The sequence below is a fragment of the Leptodactylus fuscus genome, chromosome 4, assembly GCF_031893055.1.
Source record: "Leptodactylus fuscus isolate aLepFus1 chromosome 4, aLepFus1.hap2, whole genome shotgun sequence".
Classification (NCBI taxonomy): domain Eukaryota; kingdom Metazoa; phylum Chordata; class Amphibia; order Anura; family Leptodactylidae; genus Leptodactylus; species Leptodactylus fuscus.
In genome coordinates this window covers 142,704,634-142,716,852 of record NC_134268.1, presented here as the reverse complement: position 1 = coordinate 142,716,852, position 12,219 = coordinate 142,704,634, and the positions used below count along the sequence as shown (strand labels likewise).

General features: G+C 42.6%; 1 protein-coding gene across 7 annotated transcripts in view; it reads left to right on the top strand.

Annotated features, from left to right (window-relative positions):
• The window catches only part of PDE1C (phosphodiesterase 1C), a 662,111-nt gene that overhangs the window by 556,904 nt on the left and 92,988 nt on the right, over positions 1 to 12,219 (top strand). For all 7 annotated transcript variants that reach the window (XM_075271106.1, XM_075271107.1, XM_075271101.1 and 4 more), the window contains one exon: positions 8,744 to 8,844. In XM_075271106.1, coding sequence (XP_075127207.1) covers positions 8,744 to 8,844 — 101 coding nt within the window. The remainder of the gene's footprint in view (positions 1 to 8,743; positions 8,845 to 12,219) is intronic.

The following is a 12,219-nucleotide window of genomic DNA, read 5'->3' as shown; positions in this document are numbered from 1 at the left end:
GAGCAGAAGAACATAAAGCCGTACAGTAGTGTGAACCTAGCGAAAATCTGCAATAAAATAACAGCATTACTGTGTAATGTGTGTACTCGTCCTGAAGGTAATTTAGCAGGTAAGTGGTTTGAGGACAATAAAGGAAAAATTATTCCAATTAATTTGCAATAAATTAGAAACAATATATTTTTTTAACAATTAAAATGCCCATCAACTTTTTCAATTAAGATCTTAGCGTTAGTTGAAAATCACACTGCCCAAACAAGTTACAGTAAGATATCTGGGATTGTCAAACCTACACATGAAAAATAAAATGACTTTAATGAGAATCTCGAGTCTGCTTAGCTGACTCCAAAATAAACAGATGGTGTGTGCAGTTGCTTTGACAAGCCACAGTAGCATTCACTTTGGCTCAGAATCCATGACTTCCAAATGAAAACATTATTTTTAGAGAAGATAAGGCTATGATCTTCACTTTAGATGTTGCAGAACAGTATAGAATGAGATTATCCCAATAATTACGACATTAATAGGGAGTGTGTGGGTTTATATTGGTTTATATGCTGTATAAGTCTTTATATGCTTTCAAATCGTACCTATTATGTGTCTTCAGTCTGTAATGTGTTTCTGTTTTTTAGCTATATTCCATCAAAGCAGTGCTATACTCAGTAAATTTTGTTACATTAATCACAATGACACATTTTCAGGTTGATGTTTTGTCCAGTGGTTATGCTTTACACTGCAGCATTGCTTCTTTACATCGGTGTCTTCTTCTGCAGACACCAATCTAGTTAAAATGCTTCCTGCAACTTGCAGTCTAGATAAGGCTGGAAGGAGTGCAGCTTTCAGGGAAGCCGAGCATTACGTGTGGCCCAGACGAACGCCGATTTGGAGGATCCAAAGGACGCTCTAGGTTGCGTCAACAAGTTTGGGTGAGGGGGTGGACTTTTAATGGAAAAGCCCACGAAGTGAAGGCAGTCACGCTGCTGCCAGCTCCCACCTCCCTCCCTTAACCCCTTCCCGACATGCGCCGTAATAGTACGGCGCGTGTCGGGTCTGTAACTATGGCGACCGCCCGGGAGCCGGGCGGCCGTCATAGCCGCCGGGTGTCTACTGCTTTAAGCAGTAGACAACCGGCTCTAATGCCTCCGATCGGTCCCCGGACCGATCGGAGGCATTAACCCCTCCGGCGCCTCGGTCAAAGGCCATGCGCCGCCATTTTGGCAGGGATCGCCGGCTCCTGGAGCATGCTCCAGGGCCGACGTCACGTTCCCATGACAGCCGGGAGCCTTGTTAAAGGCTCCCAGCCGGTCTGCAAATTCTCTCTTTTGCAGGCTGGTCTATGCAGCCTGCAAAAGAGATGATGATTTTTTGCAACGCATTGCAATGCATTAGCATTGTAATGCATTGCATTAGTGATCAGACCCCCTGGGGTTCAACACCCCTAGGGGGTCTAATAAAGGCAAAAAAAAAAAAAAAAGTAAAAAAAAATATAAAAAAATATAAAAAGTATTAAAAGTTCAAATCACCCCCCTTTCCCTAGAACAAATATAAAAGTAGTTAAAAACTGTGAAACATATACATGTTAGGTATGCCCGCGTCCGAAATCGCCTGCTCTACAAATCTATAAAAATATTTTTCCTGTTCGGTAAACGCCGTAGCCGGTAATGATGTTTGTGGGGCCCGTGATGTCACTTACTGATCCCAGCCACTGCCAGGATTGGTAAGTAAATAGAAAAAATGGGGACAGGGAAAAAAAACGCAGCGATAGCGTTTGTCACCAGGCCCCTAATGTCCCGGGCCTTGTGGCAGCTGCTATCCTGGTAGTTACGCCACTCGCCAGGATCTAGTGACCTGCTCAGATATACAAAATATGCTTGCATGTTATATTGTTATAGAGACAGGCATGACATTCTTCAATAGAAATGAAGGCATTTCCATAGTAAGCAGTGTAAATTATTACTGTAGATTAGGTTGGCAGCTTCTACCATCCTAATGAAACGCTTGTGAGATTAGGATTTCTTAATTAAATGTACACAAACCCCGGGGACTCAGAGGCCTGTCTGCAAGAATTGCTTCTCTTTTGAAACACTCAGGAGAGTTCTGTAAATCCATTAATAATCTAAAAGTTCAACAGTGTAAACAACCATTTAGCAAATTCCAAGTATTTTGAAGCTCAATGTTTTATGATGTTCAAGATGAATTGCTATTTACATAATATTCTGGCGTCTCCTGCTTGAAAGTCGTTCATAATAAATCATATTGTGAACTACCATTCATCTGTTGTATTCTCTATAGATCCATGAGAATAATCAATGAGAGAATTTATGCTAGAAAAAAGATAATCTAGCATGTAATATACACAAGAAAAAAGATATAAAACTGTCCTGCTCACAAGTCCTACTCTCTGGTCCTTGTCCTGGCTGAAGTGCTTCCATAGAGAGACCAACCATTAATTCAGCGCTTCAAGAGTAAAATCAACTACACTATATTTCTTGTCAATTAAATCTGTGACACAGCAATGTGGGGGAAGTACAATAAAGATCTATCATGGTTTTAACTGGTTTAACTCTACACGCAATAGAAGGATGACATTACCGTTGATCTGGATTTCCCCTGAACTCTTTCAGTTTCTTAATTTACTAACTCCTCTCTGCCACTTTCTGACCATAGCCTTCTGTCTTCAGGACCTTCTCTCCTTTACAAAACACGCCAACCATTATACATAAAGGAGTCTGCATTAACACCCAGTAATGACATTCTATAGTTAAAACGGTCCTGTAAATGAATGACGTTCTCAAAAGTGCACTAGATGAGACAGCTCCACCCTCCACAAAACATTCAACACAGGCGGCTTTTTTCAGCGGTGCTGTAGGTGTGCTGAATGTCATTGGAGAACATCACGTACACCCTCAGACTTTGCAGCATCCCAGAGTGCTACTGCTTCAAGCACTTGTCTATTGTGCCTCTGAGTTGTGTTGATATGTCCCGTTCTCTGTGTTCTATGTTCTGTGTCACTGTTATGCATCTTTCCCTTGTTATTTTTCCCCCTCTGTTTTCAAACATTCCTCTTGGTTAAGCCCTGGCCAATAATAGGCCACTGGGTGGGGTTGTAGAGGAATTTAGTGTCTGTGATGATCATTGAGAGCTCAGTCTAGTCTATTCTAGTTCCAGTCTAGAGTGTGCCAGGTCCAATCACAGATCTCAAAAGTCACCCCCAGGGCGAGTGATGATGACCAGAGTCATCTGCCATGCCTGCTGGATACCTGAAGAGGATGCTGAGGTAATGCCGGATGCTCATAATCTTTTAATCAACAGGTCTGTGGAAAGCCGCTTGTCTAAGCAGGCTGACAGGGCAGCAACCTGAACTTGGAAGTGGAAGGGCTAAGGTCCTTGTCTAAACCGTTCTTAAGGAATTCCAGGATGTGTGGAATGGAAGGATCTGAGCTCTAAATTCCTCTACCCGATGTCCAGGAGATGAAGATGTTTCTCTAGGTCTCTGCTCTAGTGAGAGAGAGTACTTAAGTTGGATCCTGAGAGTCCCTTAGATCGTAATAAGGACTAGTCAACCTCCAGGCTGTCAGAATGAAGGATTTCAGATCCTGGCAGAGCTTGGGCCCTTGAAACACCAGGTTCTGCATCAGAGGAAGCCTGCAATATATCCTGTGACTGGGAAAAACAAGCTCTCTTTGGTCAGAATGGAATAATGGTGATTACAGAGACTTGGTCCTGCCAGATCTTCATCAATACGCTTGGTATCATGGAGATTGGCAATGAGAAAAAAGTAGTCTATAGACATTATTGAGCCAAATAGAAAGACTACAAAGTGTCTTACTCAACATACCTTATCTAAACACATAGTTGAACAGAATATGCAAAAATAAGAAAAAAAAAATATAATACATGGTCTATGGACACTATTGAGCAAAATAGAAAGACTACAAAGTGTGTTACTCAAAATACCTTATCTAAACACATAATAGAACAAATATTCTGTTCTATTATGTGTTTAGAACTTCTCTACCTTGGCATTGAGTCTGGTTGCCATCAGGTCTATCTCTGGATGACCCCATTTCAGAGTGATTGCTTGAAAGACTTCTGGATGACCATTCCCCTGTAGCAGTGATACCACAACTCAATTGATCTAAGTCACTACATTCAGTGACCCTCGAATATATATGGCAGAAAGATGGGTTAGGTTCTTCTCTGCCTAACTCGAGATCTTCCCCACTTTATTTAGAAGTGGTGGTGACTGAGTTCCTTACTGTTTGTTTAAATAAAGGACGGATGTCATATTGCCCAATCTCACACATACTGACTTGCCCCTCAACGGGTCAGTAAAGTGAATCAGTGCTAGTTGTACCGCTCAGAGTTCCCTCCAATTGGATGACATCAACTTCTCGAGGGAATTCCAAGACCATTGGGCCAGAAGGTCGTTCAGGTGGGCTCTCCATCCTGTGAGAGATGCATCCGTATTCATCGGAGTCCAGTGACCTTGGACTTTCCATTTCTTAGCTGAATCCACCTCTTGAGGGACAAGCAGGATTCCTGAGACAGGAAAAATCTTCTGTCTAGACCGCTGGTTTTGTGATTCCAGGCTGACAGGACTTCTCTCTGCAGTGGGCAAAGATGCCATAACACCCAAGGGACTGCTTCTGCAGCTGATGACATCAATCCCAATAGGCTCATGCATGTCCTGATGGTGATAGGCTAAGGAACCAGCAGGAATTTTGTGGCCTTGATGATTCTTTCCCTTCTGGAGGGAAGAAGAGGTATTTTCATTAGGCCGTAATTGATTATGGACCCTAGAAATGTCTTCTGGGTTGCTGGTGATATTTGAGACTTTGCTCAATTTATAATCCAAACTAACTGTTGGAGAAAATTTACAGTAATGGATAGGTGCTATAGTAGGCCTTCTCTTGAGGAGGCTATTAACAGCCAGTTGTCCAGATAGGGAACAATTGAGATCCCCCGGATTTTCAGTGATGCTGCTACAGCAGAAACCATCTTGGTAAACACATAAGGTGCTGATGTTATTCCGAATGGAAGTGAGGTAAACTGGAGGTGTCTTAACCAAATTTTTATGACCACTGCAATCCTCAGGTATTTCATGTGAGCAGGAAGAATAGGGACGTGGAAGTAAGCATCCTTTAGATTCAGAGTCGCCATGAAGCGTCCTTGCTGGAGAATGGATGTTACCAACCTCATTGTTTCCAGGTGGAATTTTCTTTTCCTGATGGCTCTGTTGATATTTATTAGCATCCTCCAGTCTCCTGAGGGTTTTGGAACCAGAAAGGCTGGAGAATAAATCCCAGACCCTTGGCACTACATTGGAACCTCGTCTTATATAGTCCTGTACTGAGGACTCCAGAGCATTTTGACGGACTGCAGGGAGGAAAGTGGTCTGAATAAATCTGTCCTGAGGAGGCACAGTAAAATCTATGCTGTAACCGGACTGAATTATCTCCATGACACATAAATATGATACACTCTTTTCCCTGACCTCTAGAAAAAAAGAAAGACCTCTGCCATCCAAAGCTTCAGCCATAGTGGGCGACGGCCGAGGTAGTCAGGGCTATAGCTTTAGCAGTTAATTTCACTTGGTGAAGAGAGGGTTTGTTGAGGAAATCTGCCTCAAGGGCTATACCCTTCAAGGAGGACAATAATTCGTACAGGGAGACCACAAAATCAATATTTTTCTTCAAAGATGATGGGTCGGAACACAGCTTTCTAGTTACCTCACTAGAAGCTATACCAACAGATCACTATGCAGAGGAACCTGTATAAGCTATCCTTAGAGAACACTCTGCCCCGCGGTGAAATGGGACCCTGGAGATTAGACTCAACTTCACAGGGTACAAGCGTACACCTGGATAATAATTTGGCAACTGCCATGTCCACCTTAAGTGGAAAGACTCCAAGCCCAAAACTGGTCCTCAGATATTGGGAACAGTGTTTTAAATTTTTTAGATAATACAGAGGACTTCTCTGGGCATTTTCACTCGGTGGAAATAGCTCTTTGGAGTATGTCGTCCACTTTGAAAGCCCCCTACAGGTGGAACTAGATGCTTCCCCTTGGTCAACATCAAGGTCCCTTGACCTGATAGACTTTAATCATCTCTGATTTTTTTTGTCTAGAGGGAACAGCAGTTACGCTATATCTGTTTCTGAATTGCCAGAGGAATCCGTTTCATCCACGATCTTGAATTCTTTGTCAGATCGCATAACAGTATCGGATGCCTTACTGTGTAAGGGCCATTTAGATGAACGGGTTAAGGACTCTTTTAAGTCATTCGTGGTGTCCTAGACATACTCCTTAACCCAAATGACTACATTTCTGATAGATGGCTCTTCAAAGGATTCATTTAGGCAACTCTGGTAGCATGCATTGAATTTGTAGCTGTCAGGTAAGGGAATTTGCAGGACCAGCAAGTCAGATGTTTGCGTTTGGATGCAGACTTACACCTGAAAGCAGAGGAAGACATCTGAAACAAACACAAAATAAGTTAGCCTAAAATTTTAGGCAACAAAAGCAAAATAAAGGAAGAATACACTACTTGAATTCAAACTAGCTAATAAACTAGCTAATAAACAACAGAATGTTTGGCCGCTCTCTGTCAGCATCCATATATAGGAAAAATGGGAGGGGTGAACCACTTCTACTTCCTGATGCTGCAAAAAAAACCAAAAGGTGGGAACAAGGAGTGGGTGACGTCATCACACAAGAGCGCAATGATGTCATTGTGTAGCAACTTTGGCACCCAGAGGGAAGCCAGAACCAGGAAAAAAAAGCTGAGCAAGCATTCCCAGCTTTGCACAGCACGAACAAACTTTCACAGAAGATCTAAAGTGGAGGAGTGTGTCCTCACAAATCATTCCAACTTGTTTGGAAATGCCAGTAAATTATACCCAGAGTATAATATCTGGAAGTCCAGGGGAGGTGACCAAAATACACTGACATTCTCTTACATCTTCTAGGCCTCCTCACGGCATAAAGCGATACATGTTGTCCTTCGGAGGATGATGTCACAGAGAACGTCAGAGTTGGCATCTTACCTGGTTTACCACTGAGGCCTGTGATTGGGTCTCAGCATTGACATAAGCACACCAAGCGTCATGACGCCATGACAATCGGTGCGACCATACCACCCCTAAGGCCCGATCACATGCCACAGGCATGACTCCAAGTGCATGACATCAGTGAGGAGTGCCAGACACTGCCAGGAGGACGCAGAACGCCCCAAGATGGCTCAGAAAAGGTAATGGAAGGTGAATAAAAATGTTTTTGTCACCTCCCCTGGGCCTCCAGCTATTGAACTGGGCTGAAGAGACCCCAGAGTATAACAAATTCCCTTCTGGTTCTATCTGAAAAAGTTCAAAACGGGGGTCTGCTTCATCCAAACACATGGATTGCATGGATGTCACCTATAGTTGTAAATCTTCTATAATGTACATACCTGGTGTAGTCCACTCCTCAGCATAGGCATCTTCGTCTATCGACATTCTCTGAACAATTCGCTCCTTTCTACCTATGACATTTACCACTCTCTTAGGTCCTGCACCAGGCATAACACAGTGTATATAAAGGCAGGAATTTTTCTCCAACTTTCAAGCGTTGGTATGCTTTTAGCTAAATCAGTTGATCCTGATTGCAACAATTTTGTTGCATGTTAAAACTTCCAACACACAGATGTAATACGTAATCCAAATATTACTTGTCAATATAACTTGGAATCTGTTCAGTAATTGTCAGTATACTGTAAACAAGTGTTTTCGGCATTTTTTTACGCACAGGATGAGATACAGATGTAGCAGAATTAACCGCAACGTCTGCAGCGTAAACTTCTGCAACTGGTTAAACTGCTTCAGTTTGATATCTTATCACTGTAGACAGCAGAAACTAATGAGAAATCATTGTAATTTTTTTTAATTTAAATTAGTTCAGTTTAACGCCCTTGCAGACGACCGTGTGTAGTTTGCGGTCTGCAAAATACTGTTCAGTATTCAGTTTTTGTGGACCGTGTGTCATCAGTATTAGTGCCGTATATTTGCAAAAATGGACAGTATTGCTTCAGTGTGTCATCATCACACTGAGACAAAAAACCTTGTAACTTTCACAATACAGACAACACAGAGAACACATCTGGGTAGCGTCCGTGGCTTTTACTCTCCCATAGGCTACTGTGGGTGAGTCTGGGCCACAAACACTGAGCAGAACAGGACCGGGCTCTAAGATTTACAGTATGGATCCTCAGCCTGCATAGTAGTGTGCTCGGGCCCATAAGAAATGAATGGGTCAGTGTGCAATCTGGGAAAAACACAGACTGAAATAGCACACATTCGCCTGCAAGAGGTCTAACTCTGCTACATCTATATATCTATGGCTCTTAAGATAAAAGCTGGTATACATTAATAGATGACTTACAAAGAAAAACATTGGAGGTTTTTTTTTCAAAGTTTCACCATCCTCTAAAGCTGTCAACACCCAAAGGATACCTGAACCTTTCCAAACACTTGGATCAACTGACAATTATTCTGGTAAAAGTTATTTCCTTCTTTTTACTTAGTCAGGTCAATAGTAAAAGTATAATTTGAGAAACATAAGGTTTTTATTTATTTTTTGACTAACTAGTGGATATTTTATATGTACATGTGATGTTTGATTTTTCCAGACTGAATATCTGAATGTATAATAATGGTTACTCAACAGTTCCTTCATCATTGATCTCATCAATCTAATTTTCCATTGTAGCACTGGCTTACAGAACTGGAGATATTTGCAATGATTTTTGCTGCTGCCGTCCACGACTATGAGCACACTGGCACTACAAACAACTTCCACATCCAAACAAGGTAATAATCAGCTTACTCCTTCCCCTTCCACACATTGTTTCCTCTTTTATTCTTCTCTATACTACCTTTATAACATTGGCATCAGCGGTTTTTGTATACTTTTCCATAATTCAAAATACTGTATAAGGCTAAGGCCCCATGTTGCGGAAACACAGCTTTTTTTGATGCAGATTTTGTTGCAGTTTTTTGAGCCAAAGCCAAGATTAAATTGAGCAGAGGTTAGAAGTATAAGAGCTTTCTATATATTTCCGATTCCATTTGTAGCCACTCTTGACTTTGGCTCAAAATCTGCAACAAAAAAAGCTGCGTTTCCGCAACATGGGGCCTTAGCATACGTCTTTATAGCCAAAGCTCAATGATTTTTCCTCTAGAATGTTCAGTATCTGTTTCATTGTTGACTAGTAAGCTTGCATTAGCCTTGATATCATATAGCTTTTTCTTGTTTCTGGGGTCTTTTCCCTCTTTTCTTATTCCCTTGTGTTACATATCAATCAAAAAAAAGTATTTGCCAAGGTGATAAAACATGTAAAATCCTATATATTGTATGGCAGATGAAACGGTGCCATTATAAAGTAACATATGGCTCCTCCTTCTTTTGAAGCCATACAATTAAGCTGAATGATACATTGTGCATTTCCAGAATATGTTATCCTCAAGAACAATGACCAAGTACAATGAGTGAGTGTGTGATTATACTGTATCTCCGCATAGGCAAAATAAATGTATAGGCATAAGATGTAAGACTAGCGTAAAGAAGTCTTTTATTAGACTCAATTGCTTTGTTTTGTTTTCTTAATTGTAATTTCCCAGAGCAAAGGGCTTAAATACAATCTCCATTTATTCTGAGAAAGGAGGTTTATTCACAGATCTGTTCTGAGATGGAAGTGACAAAAGGAGCTTTCACCTTAAAGTGATGCTAATCAAGTACACCCCATACTCCAAAGAGATGTTGAATCACTCTCACTTTTATCACTGGCTTACTATACATGACACAAGCATTGTAAGGATCTCAATTTCAAGCCCCCTGGGGGGAGGGGACTATAGCAAAATGTAAAACAAATAAATAAATAAAAATTCTGTTTTAAACAATTCAAAAAATAAAAATAATAAAATAAATATAATGTAATGTAGTCTTACAGAAATTATCCTTTAATCAATTATTGTTGAGTCAAGTCTCCTGCATAGCCCCTTCCACATAATTCTTGAAAAAAAAAAAAAAAAAGAAAAGAAAAATGCTTCTGGCAAAGTTTACTTTTTATCCAAATGCCATATCAAAGATCTTTACAGGTAGGTAACTAGTAGTAGTCAGTGTCGAGTACTGGAGATAGTCCACAAAGAGGTAGTTACTCGCTTAGGCATTTGTGACTACCCTGTTTCCCCGAAAATAAGTCATTTGTTGAATTGCCTAATATAAGGCATCCCCCGAAAGTAAGACATCCCCCAATAATAATAATCTTTCTGTGCAAAGATTGTATGAAGAAAAACATTTCAGCTGGCTGAACGCTGTGGACGATGTTCCATGTGCACGGATATGCCGGCTGCTGATGCTGCAGCAAAACGTTGTATCCACTGTTCCTGCTGCTGTAGGATGAGCTGGGAGATGCCCGTTGTGCATACATTAAGCATTGTATGCGGCGGGGGTCCACTCTCCCAGCTCATCCCACATCAGAGGAACAGTGGATACAATGTACGGTATAATAGCAGCGGCAGAAGCCATCTTTTCTGTGCACCGCACACAGTGTTCAGTCGGCTGCAATGTTTTTCCTCATACAGTCTTTGCGCAGCAAGCACATCTCAACGTAGTGCAGTGGTGACTAGAGATGAGCGAACACTAAAATGTTCGAGGTTCGAAATTCGATTCGAACAGCCGCTCAATGTTCGTGTGTTCGAACGGGTTTCGAACCCCATTATAGTCTATGGGGAACAGATACTCGTTAAGGGGGAAACCCAAATCCGTGTCTGGAGGGTCACCAAGTCCACTATGACACCCCAGGAAATGATGCCAACACCTCTGGAATGACACTGGGACAGCAGGGGAAGCATGTCTGGGGGCATCTAACACACCAAAGACCCTCTATTACCCCAACATCACAGCCTAACAACTACACACTTTACACACTCAATACCACCTCTCTAACAGTAGGAAAACACCTTGAAACATGTGTATTTGGCACTTGCAGTGAGGAGAGCTTGTCACCAGCAGTGAATTTGGCCCTTGTAGTAAGTTGAGGTTGGCACCAACATTTGTTTTGAAAATCAGGGTGGATTGAGCCTCTAACCAGCAGAGTTTGGGCAAATTCATGGTGGAGGGAGCCTCTAAAAACCCCAGTTTGGACCAATTCATGGTGGAGGGAGCCTCTAACCAGCAGAGTTTGGGCAAATTCATGGTGGAGGGAGCCTCTAAAAACCCCAGTTTGGACCAATTCATGGTGGAGGGAGCCTCTAACCAGCCCAGTTTGGGCAAATTCATGGTGGAGGGAGCCTCTAAAAAACCCAGTTTGGACCAATTCATGGTGGAGGGAGCCTCTAAAAACCCCAGTTTGGACCAATTCATGGTGGAGGGAGCCTCTAACCAGCCCAGTTTGGGCAAATTCATGGTGGAGGGAGCCTCTAAAAAACCCAGTTTGGACCAATTCATGGTGGAGGGAGCCTCTAACCAGCCCAGTTTGGGCAAATTCATGGTGGAGGGAGCCTCTAACCAGCCCAGTTTGGACCAATTAATGGTGGAGGGAGCCTCTAACCAGCCCAGTTTGGACCAATTAATGGTGGAGGGAGCCTCTAACCACCCCAGTTTGGACCAATTCATGGTGGAGGGAGCCTCTAAACAGCCCAGTTTGGGCAAATTCATGGTGGAGGGAGCCTCTAAAAAACCCAGTTTGGACCAATTCATGGTGGAGGGAGCCTCTAACCAGCCCAGTTTGGACCAATTAATGGTGGAGGGAGCCTCTAAACAGCCAAGTTTGGACCAATTCATGGTGGAGGGAGCCTCTAAAAACCCCAGTTTGGACCAATTCATGGTGGAGGGAGCCTCTAACCAGCCCAGTTTGGGCAAATTCATGGTGGAGGGAGCCTCTAAACAGCCCAGTTTGGGCAAATTCATGGTGGAGGGAGCCTCTAACCAGCCCAGTTTGGACCAATTAATGGTGGAGGGAGCCTCTAACCAGCCCAGTTTGGACCAATTAATGGTGGAGGGAGCCTCTAACCACCCCAGTTTGGACCAATTCATGGTGGAGGGAGCCTCTAACCAGCCCAGTTTGGACCAATTCATGGTGGAGGGAGCCTCTAAAAAACCCAGTTTGGACCAATTCATGGTGGAGGGAGCCTCTAAACAGCCCAGTTTGGGCAAATTCATGGTGGAGGGAGCCTCTAAAAACC